Source organism: Hyperolius riggenbachi, chromosome 5, assembly GCF_040937935.1.
Source record: "Hyperolius riggenbachi isolate aHypRig1 chromosome 5, aHypRig1.pri, whole genome shotgun sequence".
Classification (NCBI taxonomy): domain Eukaryota; kingdom Metazoa; phylum Chordata; class Amphibia; order Anura; family Hyperoliidae; genus Hyperolius; species Hyperolius riggenbachi.
The window spans coordinates 271,002,703-271,018,583 of NC_090650.1; the positions used below are offsets into that span (position 1 = coordinate 271,002,703).

The following is a 15,881-nucleotide window of genomic DNA, read 5'->3' on the forward strand; positions in this document are numbered from 1 at the left end:
TTTGTGACTTTAGGAAAAGTGAAGGGTCCTGAATACTTTCTGAATGCAGTGTATTATAGCCTGGATAAATAAGAACCTTCACACACAGTGGTAGACATAAACACTATTAAAACAAAAGGCCATTTGACTGCTGCGGATGGCAACAAATCAGATGTTTTGTTTCTATAATTAGCATGCCAGGCATTAGTAAATATAATCTGAATTTGTATACCAAGTTTTTGTTGTTAAATTAATTACAATGCATGTTAAGCTAGTTTAGCCAGTTCTTCATTTTACAGTTAAAATCTGGCAAGCTAAAATCCCATATAGGCGCTATTTTTTTTGCTCGCCAAAGCAATTGTTTTGGGATTTTTTTTAAGCTTCTGATCACATTTTGGAAAAGAATGCCAATTTTGGGAAATGTGACCCCTGCCTTACAAAATGGAAGACTGAACTAGGGCTTTTAACTGAATGTGAGATACCAAAAAAATGAACTTGCGGAGTATGAATTAAAATTATTTACGATTTTTAAACTTTTTATATATATGTAAAAGCATAAAAACAGCAAAATTCTTCTCAATGTATAAATGAGCATAGATGAGCTGTAATACATTTCAGTAGCAACAGTCACAGCTTCTCTTTCCATATAGACGTGCGCCAGGGCATGGCATACTTGGCAAATGAGCAGCAGTATTTACCTGTCTGTATAAAAGTGTAGTCATATTTCCAATGCTACAATATGACAGCAGCGATAAGGTGCACTGATAAATATAATAGGCAATTGAGCTTTGTACATGGAGGATAAAACGTGACTGTGTTTATGGTAGACAGAGAGCAACACTATCCAGTACAGAAGCCAAGAAAAATAAGGTTTCCATTTCAGTAAACCGCTCTTCCTGAAGTGGTTGTAGTGGAACTGAATCAGAGGAACATTAAACACCTATTTTAGAACACCATTTATTGACTTGGATGTGGCATAGACTTTTACAGCAGAAAAAGCTACATCAGTGTTTTCTTTATTTTATACCTGAAAAGAGCTGGATGGAATTCGTATAGGTTGTGTGAGATTTTGAAGCACTACTAAAAACTGAAATTCAAGGACTGGCTTTGTAGAGATCATTTTTTTCATCTGTTTTAAATGCAAAGGGTGTTTTTTCTTCTTCTTTTTTTTTAATAAAGAGAGTAGTTCTTGCATCTGTATTCCTGCCCTTTACCAGATAATGGCCTAAAAGGAGGGCATGGCGCCAGAGTTCAGTTGAGTTTCTTCCACTGGAGTCCACATTTAAGTATTGAGTATTCTGCATTATACCAAGAAACAGAAATGCATAGATGGATAATTTTGCATCTTCTAAAACGATTAGCATCTCATTGACCATCTTTACTTATCACAAAGCTCCAGCAGGGGAGCAAAGTTATCCATGGTGGGGCTATACAGAGCCAGTCCTCCTCTCTCAAACAGCAGCCTCAAAAAAGCCACTTTGGAAGCAACTATAACCCAACCTCCATTCCCCAATTGCAAGCATCATACACACAACACTCAACAAAATGAAAGAGTAACATCGGAGGAAACTCGCTTTTTTTTCCCCCTGTTATTTTCTGTAAAAGATAGAGATGTGGGTCAAATCATTTTTATTTTTCAATTAAATATTTAAACCATGCTTTAAATATTCTACTCTACCCATTCTGTTGCAATAACACTGCACCACTTTATTTAGCATGAGTTGGGACAATCAGCCCAGAGAAAATTTTAGTTCAGCAGGTAAGAATTCTGCAGGGTTCTCGCTCTAAACCGGGATCAATAGAGGTTTATTACAGGGGTGATGGAATCGGCCAAGCCTGTCCTTTTAAAGATGAGCTGTCAGGCGTACTATCTCAGGAAATAAGCCCTCATATATAAGTAGATAAATACTTGCTCTACTTACATAACTGTAGAAAAATCACTAAAATCAAAACGTGGACAGTGCAATACATATTTTAAGAAAGAGAAAATCCTTCTTAGCATTTCCCATTTTAACTGTGGCCATTTTGAAGCCAATTCTGGTGTAATTTCCTACCTTAGTCTCCTCTGCCTTATTTGCCTGCCCTTCACTATAGAAAGTGCATTGTCTCAGCATGAGAAATATTGGCCAATCAGAGAGAAACAGCGGTGTTAGAGGGGAAAGCGGCTTAAGCCAATCAAGCTGCATTAGTCAAGTCTGCGGGGAAGTACAGAAACAAAAAAAGACAACCCAGCATGCCCTGCAACTTCCTTTTTGTGTACCAAATTTTGTGTGTACCAAAGAAGAGTCAGATAAACTGGGGAATGATCATTTATCAACAAGAAAAGTAATAGTGAGGGCTTGAACCCACTAGAGCGATTTTTATTTATTTATTTTTTTATTTTTTTTATTTTATTTATTTATTTTTTTTTGCGTTTAGGGAGCGTGATAAATCGCTAGCGATTTCCCTAAACGCTCTGCCAATGTAAATGGATGGTGCAAATTCCACAGAAGCAATTGCGATTAGCAAAATCGCAAACGCAGGACATGCAGCATTTTGTTAGCGTTTGCGCTTCAATGTAAAGTATATAATCGCTGGCGTAATCGCTCATCAAAACCTGCACGGAGCGATTTTGCTAGTGTTTTAAAGTTACTGCACACTGTAACAAAATTAAAATTAATTGAAAGGACCAATCAGACTTTAAAACGCTAATTGCTACACAACCGCTGGCAAATTGCTTACACTTTTTAAAATCGCTCCCTAAAATGCTCATGAAATCTCTTACAAACTGCTCATACAAAACGCTAGCGATTGCAATTAGCGATAGCGTTTTGTAGTGGATTCCAGGCCTGATTTTAACTTTTGGATTGCCTGGTTAGCATCCTTGTTACTTGTTTACCAGATAAAAATAAAGAATTGATTTTTGATTTTATGCCCAACAGTTATTCTTTAATGTGCATTTCTCACATATATCTTTTTGTTATAAAACATACAGCTGCAATTCTCTACATAAACTCCGGTAGTCATTGATCTTTATGCATACAAACTCCACTAGTCTTGGGGCATATAAACTCCACAAGTAATTGATCTTTACAAATATAAAGTCCACCAGTCATTTATCTTGGGGCTTACAAACTCCACAAGTCATAAATTCCTTTAGTCATTTATCTTTGGGAATATAAACTCCTCTAGTCATTGATACTCCCAGATTGTTAGTATACAGTTTTCATGTTTGATGCAGCTGTTCCAGAGACATTCCCTGGAAATGTATATTATGTGGCCCAGAGGTCTAAGCACAAAGTATAGAGCTGTCAGCAGAATGAGTGGGAACTTATTCCATCATCTGATCATGCTCCCCTCTGCCTCCTTCGGTGCATATAGAAGGAAGTGTGTGTGTCTGTATGTCTGGCTGGTATGCCCTTCTAGCTTGTAGTATGCCCTTCTAGCTTCTCCCTGACTACCACTGTGGGTGTTAGCAACACAGTTCACTGTGTGATATGCAAGTACCTCGGTCAGGGCACAGACAGCACTGTTTGTTGGGCACACTTATGCGCTATCCAGCACTGTGTTCTTACGCTTTGCTACATGCATTTTGTGCTCAATATAGCACTGTCCCTTTCGGTTTAGTTAAATGGGGTCGGCACTGTTAACTGCATGGCCACCTGCAATTGCACACCAAAGTGTGACTCCCTGGGCCCTAATTGAGAGCTAGCTGGAACGGCACAAGCATAGGATGGAGTTTCAAAGGTCAGTTTGTGTAGATTGAATCAGCATTGGCAGAACTCTCCTGGACAAAGTATGAGAGAAGCTTACAGAGATAAAAAAAAAAGTCTGGACAGATAGTGCAAAACCTTTGGCAAGGCAACCATGTAAGGAAACCTGGTGACTGAGTATCTGCAAGACCTCTTGCTAAGGTAGTTTCTCTGGTATGCGCTATCTTAATAAGTTGAAATTATTTAGCAACACACAGGAAGTATGGTGTTCAGCTCCAGTTACACCCGTAAAGTTGATATAGGCTCAGACCTGAAGGGCCTACATCTACGTATAGACAGAAGCGACTGCAGCTGTAGCTTCTAGATCCAGTTGATGCAGGAGGGGAGGGGGGAAAAAACCCTGCAGAAGAGGCCAGACCTCAGATTTTCAGATAACACTCGGTGTGTCACAAGGTGATGGGACAAAGGTGGAGACAATTGTAGTGAGCTCTCAGTTTAACATACATTTTCATCTTACTTTCAGTGCTTCCATCAGCTTCACTGAATACATCAACATCATGGAGGACTTGCATGCATTCTAAGTATCTATCAGCCCCTAGCTTTAGGTCGTTCTTGTCACAAGGCTGCTGTAGCAGAAGGTAAACTTGTGTACCTGGGAACATTATAATCTGAATATCTTTGTATAATTGGCATTAGCCTGTGATAAATTTAAGAAATACTATGGTAGGGATTACCAGCTCATTTGAGGGAGAGTTACTTACAAGTCTATATACCAGTGTTTCTCAAACCTTCCCTCATCACTCCCCAATGGTGCATGTTTTGCAAGAAACCTCACTTATGCACAGGTGGGGTAATTGGTATCTCGGCTAGGTGGATTCCATGTAGCTGAGACACTAATTACCCCATCTGTGCATAGATGAGGTTGGCTGCAAAACATGCACCATTGGGGAGTCACGAGAGAAGGTTTGAGAAACACTGGTATATACTGTGTAAGGCGATGCGAAAGATGTCCGTGCTATATAAATACTAAATATTACTAATATATGAAATGTCTTTTCTGCCAAGTAGTATGTACATCTGTCCTATGATTCTTCTCTTTTCAGGACAACTGAAGTGAGAAGAATATGAAGTCTGACATATTTATTTCCTTTTAAAAAATACCAGTTAGCTGGCAGCCATGTTGGTCTATTTGGCTGCAGTAATACTTGAACACCAAAAACAAGTAATACAGCTAATCTTGTCAAATCTGACGATCCTGTCAAACACCTGATGTGCATATGCTTATTCAGGGTCTGAGGCTAAAAGTATTAGAGACAGAGGATCAGCAGAATAGCCAGGCAACTGGTATTGCCTAAAAGGAAATACAAAGGCAGCCTCCAAATGCCTCTTACTTCAGTTGTCCTTTAAACCTTTCAGACCGCAGGTTGTTTTCACCGTATAGACGAGAGGAATTTTCACATTTCAGCGCTTCTCCCTTTCATTCCCCAATCAACAAGGTATAGATCATTTCATTGTGATAAGTACTTTATAGTACTATATTTACTTCAGCTTACATCTGGAAATATGCCTGAAGAATGCGACTAGATCCCAGAAAGCTTGCATCATTTAACTCTATTAGTTAGGCATTAAAATGTATTATTTTTTACAAAACGTTGTTTTTTTCTACCTATATGTATTGTGATAAGTAGTGATAAAGATCACTACTTATCACAATGAAATTATCTATACCTTGTTTTTTTTAGCCACCAATTAGGTTTTCTTTGGGTGGTACTTTTTGCTAAAAATTATTTTAACCTAAACACATTTTAATAGGAAAAATAAGAAAAAATGGCATTATTGCTCAGTTTTCGGCCATTATAGTTTTAAAATAAAACATTCTATTGTGGATAAAAGCCACACATTTTATTTGCCCATTTTTCCCGGTTATTGCAACGTTTAAAATATATACCTTAGTACAATGTATGGGGAAATAAAGGTGCATTTTTTCAGTTTTATGTCCATCACTAATTACAAGCACATGATTAAAAAAATAACAGTAATATACCTTCTTGACATCCTTATAAAAAAAAAAAACTCAGTCCCTAATGTATGTATGTGTAAGTTTACTATTTGGCCACAAGATGTCCTTGTGCATTATTTCTTATTAGCGTACTATAAGTTCACAAATAGGAAGTAATACGTGGACATGTTACTTTGGAAGTGACACAGGCATCTCATTGATGCCGTCAATCAAGGGGACTTAACTTAATGAATAGGAACTGTTCAATCATCTCCCCTCTAACGATCAGTAGAGGGAAAGAGCGTGGGGGCACGATCACTCCTATATCTACTGAGAATGATCAATGTTTTTGAACAAAAACAGTGATCATTCTCGCTGCATAAGCAAGAATTGGCTCAGGGGACTTCTGTCCCCTGCCACTATTTCCCCCTGTCTCTGGGACCATTGCGCACTTCTGCATGAGCAATCTTGTGCGCATCCCCGCAAAGTGTGCACGGACATGAGTCTCACCTCTATGCGGCTGTAGCAGCAGCAGCTGCCGACGTGGGACTCACGTCTGTGCGGCTGAAATGGTTAAGCAAAACTTAGAACAGCTGGTATGGGTAGCTCCGTGCCCTTGTTTTTCTCCTCTGCATTTAGGCATCACAATGGGCAAAGCCACTCCACCAGCCTGCTGAATAAACATTGAAATGACTTGCATAGCATGAACAAATCCTTGGAATTACTAATGATATGGCGCATTTACTGGAGCTATATATTTGCATTAAGCCACTATTAAAGATGGTCAATGTGATGCTAATAACATTAAATAAATGCAGGTTAAAACAAATTGCAAGCTGCATACAATTGCATAACATTAACAACATTTTCAAACTTTGCATAAAATTAACTTTTTGTTTATGCATGATTTATGTTCCAGTAAAGTTATATAAAAAAAAACTTTGCCTTAGATTGTGGTTTTAATATTGTGTTTTTGCACTGCTGGGGGCACCAGCGGAATCAGATTTGATGGTCTCCCAATGATTGCAATGGTTTTCTGCAGGAGCCTTGATCTGCTCCTCCAATTCAGAAAGAAATGATTATGTTTGTCTGCGCAGTTATGATAGGGACATTAGATCTTGAGCTTCTGTGGGGAAAGAGACCATTCTGAAGGCTCACCTTCTCTTTTGTGCTGAAAAACTTGTATGTGCTACACAAATTAAAATACAGTGGAACCTGGGTTTGCAAACATAATTCATGCCAGAAACATGCTTGTAATCCAAAGCACTCTTATATTAAAGTACATTTCCCATAAGAATTAATGGAAACCCAGTTGATTAATTTCACAATCCAAAAACAGTTATAGTAAAATTGTATAAAATATAGTAAAATTGTATAAAATAAAAATGTAAACAAGACTTTCACTATAACTAACAGAATCATTGCCATCTGTTGGCTTCTCCCAACCTTTTTTGTGTGTGTTGTGTTATTTTTGAGGGCCCTTTCATACCAAGGCGGTGCGGAATTTTTACCGCACCCCTCCGCCAGGCAATGAAAGTCTATGGAGACTCCTACTGCCACGTTACGGCGCGACGTGGCGGAAGTGACTGTTTTGCCACATCCCCGTCATAGGTCCAGAACAACGTTACCGGCTTCTGCGTTGAGCTGCGTAAATCTGCGGCCCAGAAGTCATGTTAGTTTATGGCAACGCAGGGATTCTTAAATTACCGTTGTGGCGGCGTGCATGTGTGGAAGCGTATTTTTACAATAGGCTTCCATGCACTTACGCATACCCTAAAAGCAGGAAGTGACCACAAGCGTTCGTCACTTCCTGCTTGACCCAATGCCAGATGGGGAATACCGCGTAGTAACGCGGTATTCCCCACAGCCCTGGTTCTGGCAGACCGGTGTGGCAGAAGTGACGCACTGCATCGATGTCGCCGGCTTACAGACTGCACAGTCTCTACACTCAGATTAAGTACAATCCTGCAGGACCAAAGGGAGAAAAACTATCAACTCAGTTGTGATGACGTTGTGCATGTATACTTTTTATTTGCTTGTATATCAAGTCAAAATTTCACACACATTTTTGCTTGTATTACAAAGTGCTCTTAAACCAAGTTACTCTCAATCCAAGGTTTTACTGTAATTGTCTTAAAATATACTGTTTATGTAGCTGAAACATTTATGGCCAGCAGAAGTAGTGGTATAACTTTTAGGCATTGGACAAACTAAATTTTATTTAGTGATTTCTTCCTTCTCTTTGCTTTTCCTGGCAAATATTTTCATAGTTCGGGAATAGTTACAGCGGTTTTGCAAAACGGCTTTCATGGTGTCATACGTAATCATCTTCTAAAGGGTTTTCTCTAGGTCAATGGAAGCCAACCAAAAGCTTGGGAAATTGATTTGAGCTGCTTATGAAACATACATGTGTTTGCTGGCACACTATTACAAGGTTGAATTTGTTTTTGTGTTCAGTATAACTTGCTAGGAATTTGCTGGGCTTGCACATAGAGATATATCTAGAAGCATGAAAACATTAAAATGAAAACCAAGCAGCCAATCAGTCCAATACCAAAGCCGGCAGGAAACTCTTAGGCATCGGCTCCATGTCAACATTTAGAAAAAACTCAAAAGTTAGATTTCTTCACTATGCCATATATAATCTGTGGCATTTAATACTTAAAGGGATACTGTAGGGGTCGGGGGAAAATGAGTTGAACTTTGCCGGGGCTTCTAATGGTCCCCCGCAGAAGTCCTGTGCCCGCGCAGCCACTCACCGATGCTCCGGCCCCGCCTCTGGTTCACCTCTGGAATTTCAGACTTTAAAGTCTGAAAACCACTGCTCCTGCGTTGCCATGTCCTCGCTCCCGCTGATGTCACCAGGAGAGTACTGCGCAGGCACAGACCATACTGTTCCTGCGCAGTATGCTCCTGGTGGCATCAGCGGGAGCGAGGACACGGCAACGCAGGCGCAGTGGTTTTCAGACATTAAAGTCTGAAATTCCAGAAGTGAATTGGAGGCAGGGCTGGAGCACCGGTGAGTGGCTGCGCGGGCGCAGGATTTTTGCGGGGGACCATTAGAAGCCCTGGGTAAGTACAACTCCTTTTCCCCCGCTCCCCCTACAGTATCCCTTTAAAGAGAATCTGTACTCTAATATTCTTACAATAAAAAGCATACCGTTCTATTACTTATTTTCTCCTGTGCCCCTCTGTGCTGTTTCTGCCACTCCCTGCTGCAATCCTGGTTTGTAATGAACAGTTTTAGGCAGTGTTTACAAACAAAAAAGACTGGCTTTTAACCAGAGTATCATAGGCTGAGAACTAGCTTACTGTGTGACTCATGCAGAGCTTCTACACATTCCAGCCTCACCACGACAGAGGAAAGGAGATAAGATTTATTACAGAGACAGTGCAAGTAGGAAAGGCTGCAGTAAGACAGACCATATTAGAACAGTAATAGGAACTTATAGGATAGAAGAAATAAGGCTTAAAATTTTGTTACAGGGTCTCTTTAAGCCCATGAGGCATTATTGTAAATTATGAAAAATGTAGAATTTTCCAATCCCGGCACATACACGCCCTAGCATATTAAGACAAGCTCCTATAAACACATCCTCCTACAACCAAACGTGTACTGTTGCTATTGGGAGGGGAAGAGGGAACACAATGGTGTGGCCTCCAAAAAGCGGGGTAGGGAGAGAATAATGTGCTCACCTATTACTGTTGCTTAAGGATTTAGAATGTCAGATCTTTACTCAACCTTGTGGGACCCCCCTGTACACACATTAGTTTTTTTCTGGGACTGCGCCATGTAACTCATACCTCAGCAAGGTATAGCATGGATACAAGGCTTAACGCTACTTATAGACTTGTCTCACTCAAGGTGATGGTTTGTGATCATCTCCAGTCTAACCTAGCATCAGTACAGGTGTTCAGTAGTGATTTGCTGCAAGGAATGGATGACCACTTTTGCATTTTCTTTTATCTTGCTATTCCTCAGGCACCGACTTATAAAGACTAATAATAGTTATAAAGACTAATTCTAGTTATTTTATCCAATGCAGTCCTAGCTCTCACATTAGTGTGTACATGTGCATGCTCTGCTGTTATCATTTGTATGCAAATAAGATTTATTGAAATATTTAAATACGCATGGCATGTTGGCAATGGCATTATAACTGATAACATTGTTGTGTAACATTTTATTTGCTGCCCCAAACTTATTGTTGGCTTTGGTTGAACATACAAGTGCTCTAAGTGAATTGCTGGCCTGTCTTTGCCCAGCACCATGCCAAAAACCGTAAACACCACTTCTCCATGTTGATTCTGAGGATTCATTTGCCTTATCTCCCACTGTAGTATATCAAATATCTGGTGGCCCAAATGTATTTTATCTGCTCTGAATGCAAATGTACATACAGTATATAAAAATATATAGTGGTTTAGTATACATTTAAAATTGTCCGTGGCACAAAACAAAAATGTTTAAAAGTTACTTGCTATTGTCCAGCTAAATAGAAACCTTTGTCTATGGCAGCGTTGCTATTTCTAAGTTAGAAGTTGTTCTGCTATGCATCCTTTATTAGATCTTCAGACAGGAAACCTAAAACAGCCACACGCAAACGTAGACTCACAAGTAGCTCAAAGAACACCGAACGTTAGTGTTTGTTTGACTTGTAGAATATCCATCAAGCCCTACATATGTTTTTGGCATGTTCAGAAACCCTTTGAATGATCAGAATTTCAAGTGTACAACCGTCATATAAAAATTGTTTTTATTTTTATTTTGTTATGACTTTGTACATTTGGCTATGGATTTTTTGGCAGTGCAGATTACTATTTATTTTTCTCCCGTGGCCTCAGAGTTGCTTATTTGCATGCCAGTCTCTTATGCTGTCCTTCTGTTTACTTCTGAGATTAGTTGGCACATCGTATAAAGCAGATATACCTTTTGAATTGTTTCCAGCTGGTCATCTGCGCTGAGTGTGCAATTATTTATCCAATTTTCCCTGTCTGATTGAGAGGACTCTAATGTCAGAGGCTTCTTGACAAGTGAAGACACAACACAGAGCTTGGATTGCAGCCAGACCAAGGAATTGGGGTTAGATCACGGGGTTAAGTGATAACAATGAGTATGTTGTTAAATAATGTGAACGCTACTCCTGGCCTAGTAGCTGTGTACATGAATAAATAAGATTCAATTTGTCCTGCTTTGTTTTCAGCCATGAAGTTAAACTGTTGCCAAATACGTTACATCAACTGGAAAGTCTTTTACAGATAGATGGCAAAGCAGAGCACAAATTAATGAAAAAGTAATGTCAATCAAGTACATTAGTATAAACAGTTCTTATTCCTCCCTCAGGTGCAGGTGTGCTAGCTAAATATTTCTATGACGTCGTTCACATCAGTGTTTGACATTCGATAGGTTTCATCTGTGGTGGATGGCTGCATGTGACATCTTTTAACCATTCTCTAGGGCAGAGTTCCCCAACCCTGTCCTCAAGGCCCACCAACAGTACATGTTTGTAGAAAACCACAAACCTGCACAGGTGGGGTAATTGGTGTCTCAGCAGAGCTGATTAACTACCTCTGTGGATTTTCACAAAACATGCACTGTTTGTGGCCTTTGAGGACAGGTTTGGGGAACACTGCTCTAGGGCATCATGGTAATAACCACTCCTAAAAAATAACCAAGCAAACTGATGCCACAGTTGAATGTGCAATAATGTCAACAAGATGTTTGAGGGGTTTACTCCTCCTTTATACATTTAGGATAAGTTCACTCTGTGCGTTGTGTAATGCCTGTGCTACAACGGTTACATAATGCAACACTTACTGTGCACATTACCATACACATTATTTTGGCAGCAACACTGGAGGTAGGGTGCACAGACCTAAACAGTGCTGTCTTTGTGTGCAGCTTGGGGGTACTGATTAATGGGGTATTACATTTCAGGAACCAAATCTCAGCTCTTGTAAAACATTCCTTTTTTCACATTGGGACATTGCAAAAATGAAGCACCTCATACCTCCAGATCTTCAAACTCTAGTTCACACCTTTATCACATGGCAGCTGGACTGTTGAGATTACATTTATACTGGTCTTACAAATAGTGACCTGAACTGCCTGCAGCCAGTACTGGATGCTGCTGCAAGGCTGCTGACCAACCAACCAACCCCACCGTGGCCATGTCTACTAACATTCAAAACTCTACGCAGTTTTGGCCCTGGGTAGCTCAAGGGTTTGTTGCAACTGTGTCATGACTCCCACAACCTCAGATCAACAGGATCTAATAACTTGACCACACACAGAGTTTACCTCAAAACCTTCTGTCACACTGTCCATACCCTTTGGAACTCCTTGCCAATTAAGACAGCTCCAAACCTGGAAGTGGTTAATTCCAAACTGAAAAGCCACCTGTTTATTTTGGCATTTATGAACAGATAACTTTGTCCTCTGTAACACATTCCACCTCAAAACTATTCATTGATCTAAGATATATCTATGCACTTTGAGTCCTATGGGAGAAAGGTATTTTTAAAAATTTTATTTTGAAAAGCGCATGGTTTCCTCAGCCGTACAATATAATAGGGAAAATGCAGATGGCTTCTGAAAGGAAGCAACAGGCTGTCTGTTTGTGTGTGCACGAGCAATATACATGCATTAGATGGAACCACTGCCAGGATATTGATTAACATGGACTGTCATGACCTAATGTGTTTTTACGTGCAATAAAAACGCAGACCTGTATGCAGTCGATACGAGCAGTAAATTCATCAAAGATGCAGCTAGTGGCAACTCGCATGCAGGTGACCACCAGAGGGAGATGCCACAAATCTGTTTTTGAACTGCAGTTTTCAAATATGGCCGAAATGAAGTTACCATATCGGTGATTATTGTGGGTGAACATTGCATTGATGACAACTCAGAATATGTGGTGCACTCCCAAAAATACAAGAATTTTCTATCTAAGGATTATATGGAAAGGAAGACTGATTCAATAAAATTAGGTATATGGCTTTGTATAGTCTTTACAGGGAATTTTGCCTAGTGGAGGCAGCATTAGCTTTGCCAAGATGCATTCTGATCAAAGTGGAGTGACCTTCATATTAATCAGCTTCGTGAGTGAGCTTTCTGTCTTGTAGCAAGTACACAGCTTGTGAGGCAGAAAAAAAAATCCTTGAAAGGGGCTTTACATGTTTATAAAACTGTACCAGAATTTATGCTTTGTAGAATTGTTTGCTGAACATGCAATTTCCAGTAATATCAAAATAATCTAAGCATATGTTTCTGCCTTTTCTAGGATGACAGTGATGGTATCCCATGGTCAGAAGAAAGGGTGGTGCGCAAGGTGCTATACCTGTCCCTTAAAGAATTCAAGACCGCGCAAAAAAGACAAAGTGATGACTGTATTAACGGGAGCTTCAAAACTCCAAAAGGTAATGGACAGATTTGTGTGTCCCTTCTGGTACATCCAAACATTTCACTTCAAAAGGAAAGCATATGTTGTTTCTAATATAAATGCCTGGCAATTTTAAGCATAAAAAATATTGGACAACAAAAGTACGTTTGGTTTAGAAGCTTTATTCAGGGCTGCGGAATCAGATGCAATATTTGGCTTTGCTATAATCTAAAAATCTCATTCAAATCTCAAAAAGGAAGGTTTGTGCTCCAAACTAAGTTAATTTCTTTTAAATGGCAATTTGTTAAAGGGAAGCTTAAAGAGAACCCGAGGTGGGATTTTATTATGCTAGTGGGGCACAGAGGCTGGTTGTGCACACTAACACCAGCCTCTGTTGCCCCATGGTGTGCCTCCAAGACCCCGCTGTGCGCCGCTATACCCCCCGCAGTGCTGACGACACGCAGTGTGTCGCCAGCACAATGTTTACCTAAGCGCTGTCTGTCAGCGCCGCTCCCCCGCCTCCTCCGTATCGGCGCTACCCGCTGCATCACTTCCCTCCAATCAGCGGGAGGGAAGGGACACAGGTAGGTAGCACCGATACGGGGGAGGCGGGGGAGCGGCGCTGACAGACAGCGCTTAGGTAAACGTTGTGCTGGCGACACGCTGCGTGTCGCCAGCACTGCGGGGGGTATAGCGGCGCGCAGGGGGGGTCTTGGAGGCACAGCTTTGGGCAACAGAGGCTGGTGTTAGTGTGCACAACCAGCCTCTGTGCCCCACTAGCATAATAAAATCCCACCTCGGGTTCTCTTTAAGTGACATGTGACAGGATCAAGGCTGTGGTGTTGGAACAAAAATCATCCCACTCCTCAGTTTATGAAACCACGGACTCTGAGGCCTAGTGCACACCACAGCGGTTCGGCTGCGTTTTGCGATCCGCTTGCGGCTGCGGATACGCTTGGGTAATGTATTTCAATGGTCTGGTGCACACCAGAGTGGGAGGCGTTTTGGAGAAACGCATACTCCCGGGGTGAGGCATTTTTTGGATTGTGGTTGCGTTTCTGCCTCAATGTTAAGTATAGGAAAAACGCAAATCGCTCTGAAATAGCCTGTTCAGAGCGGTTTTGCCGGCGTTTTTGTTACAGAAGCTGTTCAGTAACCGCTTTACTGTAACAATATATTAAATCTACTACACCAAAACCGCTACACAAAACCGCCAAACGCTAGCTGAAACGCTACAGAAAAAGAAGAAAAAAGCGTTTCAAAATCTGCTAGAATTTTGCGGATCTGCTAGCGGTTTTTGGTGTGCACCAGGCCTGTCTCCAGGTACCCAAACATGTCTCCAACTCCACAGACCTGGACAGGATGAAATAGTCATGTGTATGTACAGTGCCAAGCACACAATTATGCTGTGATGCTTTCCTTCCTTTTCTGCCTGAATGAGTTAATATTGAGCTATGCAACTGATAGTTTTTCTCCAGTTGGTCTATAGTGGCCCTTACTGATAAGGAATTACAGCTATAAAATACTTTGCTTTCAGAAATCTTGTTCTCTGCCAGGAGAGAATCGATTAAAAAAAGGTCCATAGTTCAAATATTTGAGCACTCCGAGACACAGGGACAGACTGTTTCATTGAGCTGAGACAAAACAATGAAAAAACTTTGTTTTAAAACATAATATAAAACTGTGGGATATCTAAAAGTCATTTTAGTAGGAGCATAGATGCAATTGTTTATCTCAAAACTTAGGGGGGAAAAGTCACTGCGTCCTATAGTCCAAATGCAGGAAGTTCCTGACTTGTGAACGCCTGCCAGTACTAACCTCCAACCCGCCGCAATGTCATGGACTCCCTGTACTGTGCCCATGCAAAGGAGGACATGGGGATACAAAGGGGCATAGAGGAGGACACAGGGGGACACAAAGGGGCATCGAGGAGGACACATGAAGGACAATGGGGGACACAGGAGGACAGAGGAGGACACAGGGAGACAAGAGGTACAAGGGAGCAGGAGGTACAAAGGGGGCATAATCCACAAGATGCCTCTTCACCATGGATGCACCAGGTTTAGTATATATCTTTTCCCCTATAGTTTTGTCCTCTAAACCTAGGTGCGTCTTATAGTTTGAAAAATACAGTACTTAAAAAAAAAAAAAATGTTTAACTTACCTGGGGAACGATCCCTGGTCCTCCACCGCGGCTAAGTTTCAGTGTCGCCGACTTGCAATTAGAGGGCCACTGCACCTGCGTGGCCCTGGCTGCACACGTCCTCGCTCTTGCTCACTTCACCGTCCTGCGCATGCGCAGGAAGAGATTTCTCTTCCTGCAGCACATGCGCAGGACGGCGACATGAGCGAGGATGCGAGTGGCCAGTGAAACAAAACTTAGCTCCGGAAGGGGACTGGAGGATCATTGCAGGACAGCGTGGGCACAGGGCAGCTGCCGGGGGCTGGCAGAAGCCCCTGGTAGGTGAAACGTTTTATTTTATTTTTATAGTATCTTCAGGTTGTTTCATTTTAAGTTTGTTTTTTTTGTTTTTGTTTTTTTCCTAGTAATGTCTAAGGATGTACTTAAGATTTTTGTACAAGGAAAGAAAGGTGTTTATTTTCTTTTGTAGTTTTTAATTTATATCCTTTGTAACTTTACAGTCTTTTCATTAAAAAAATATAACCGCTATGCTTACATTTTTGTCAATTGTTAAAATTATAAGTTTGTTAAATGTCTGCATTGTTTTTATAAAATAAATGGCCAGATTTGCCTTAGCCTTTAGGCCTAAACTTTGACAGATCAATGTTCTAAAAAGCCATCTGAGGATTTGATGATTCACATTG

At 40.8% G+C, this 15,881-nt stretch overlaps 1 protein-coding gene across 1 annotated transcript in view; it reads left to right on the forward strand.

The window, feature by feature from the left end:
- Positions 1 to 15,881, forward strand: part of JARID2 (jumonji and AT-rich interaction domain containing 2) — a 221,212-nt gene that overhangs the window by 71,433 nt on the left and 133,898 nt on the right. The window contains exon 2 of the mRNA XM_068236929.1: positions 12,957 to 13,092. Within this exon, the coding sequence (XP_068093030.1) occupies positions 12,957 to 13,092 (136 nt within the window). The remainder of the gene's footprint in view (positions 1 to 12,956; positions 13,093 to 15,881) is intronic.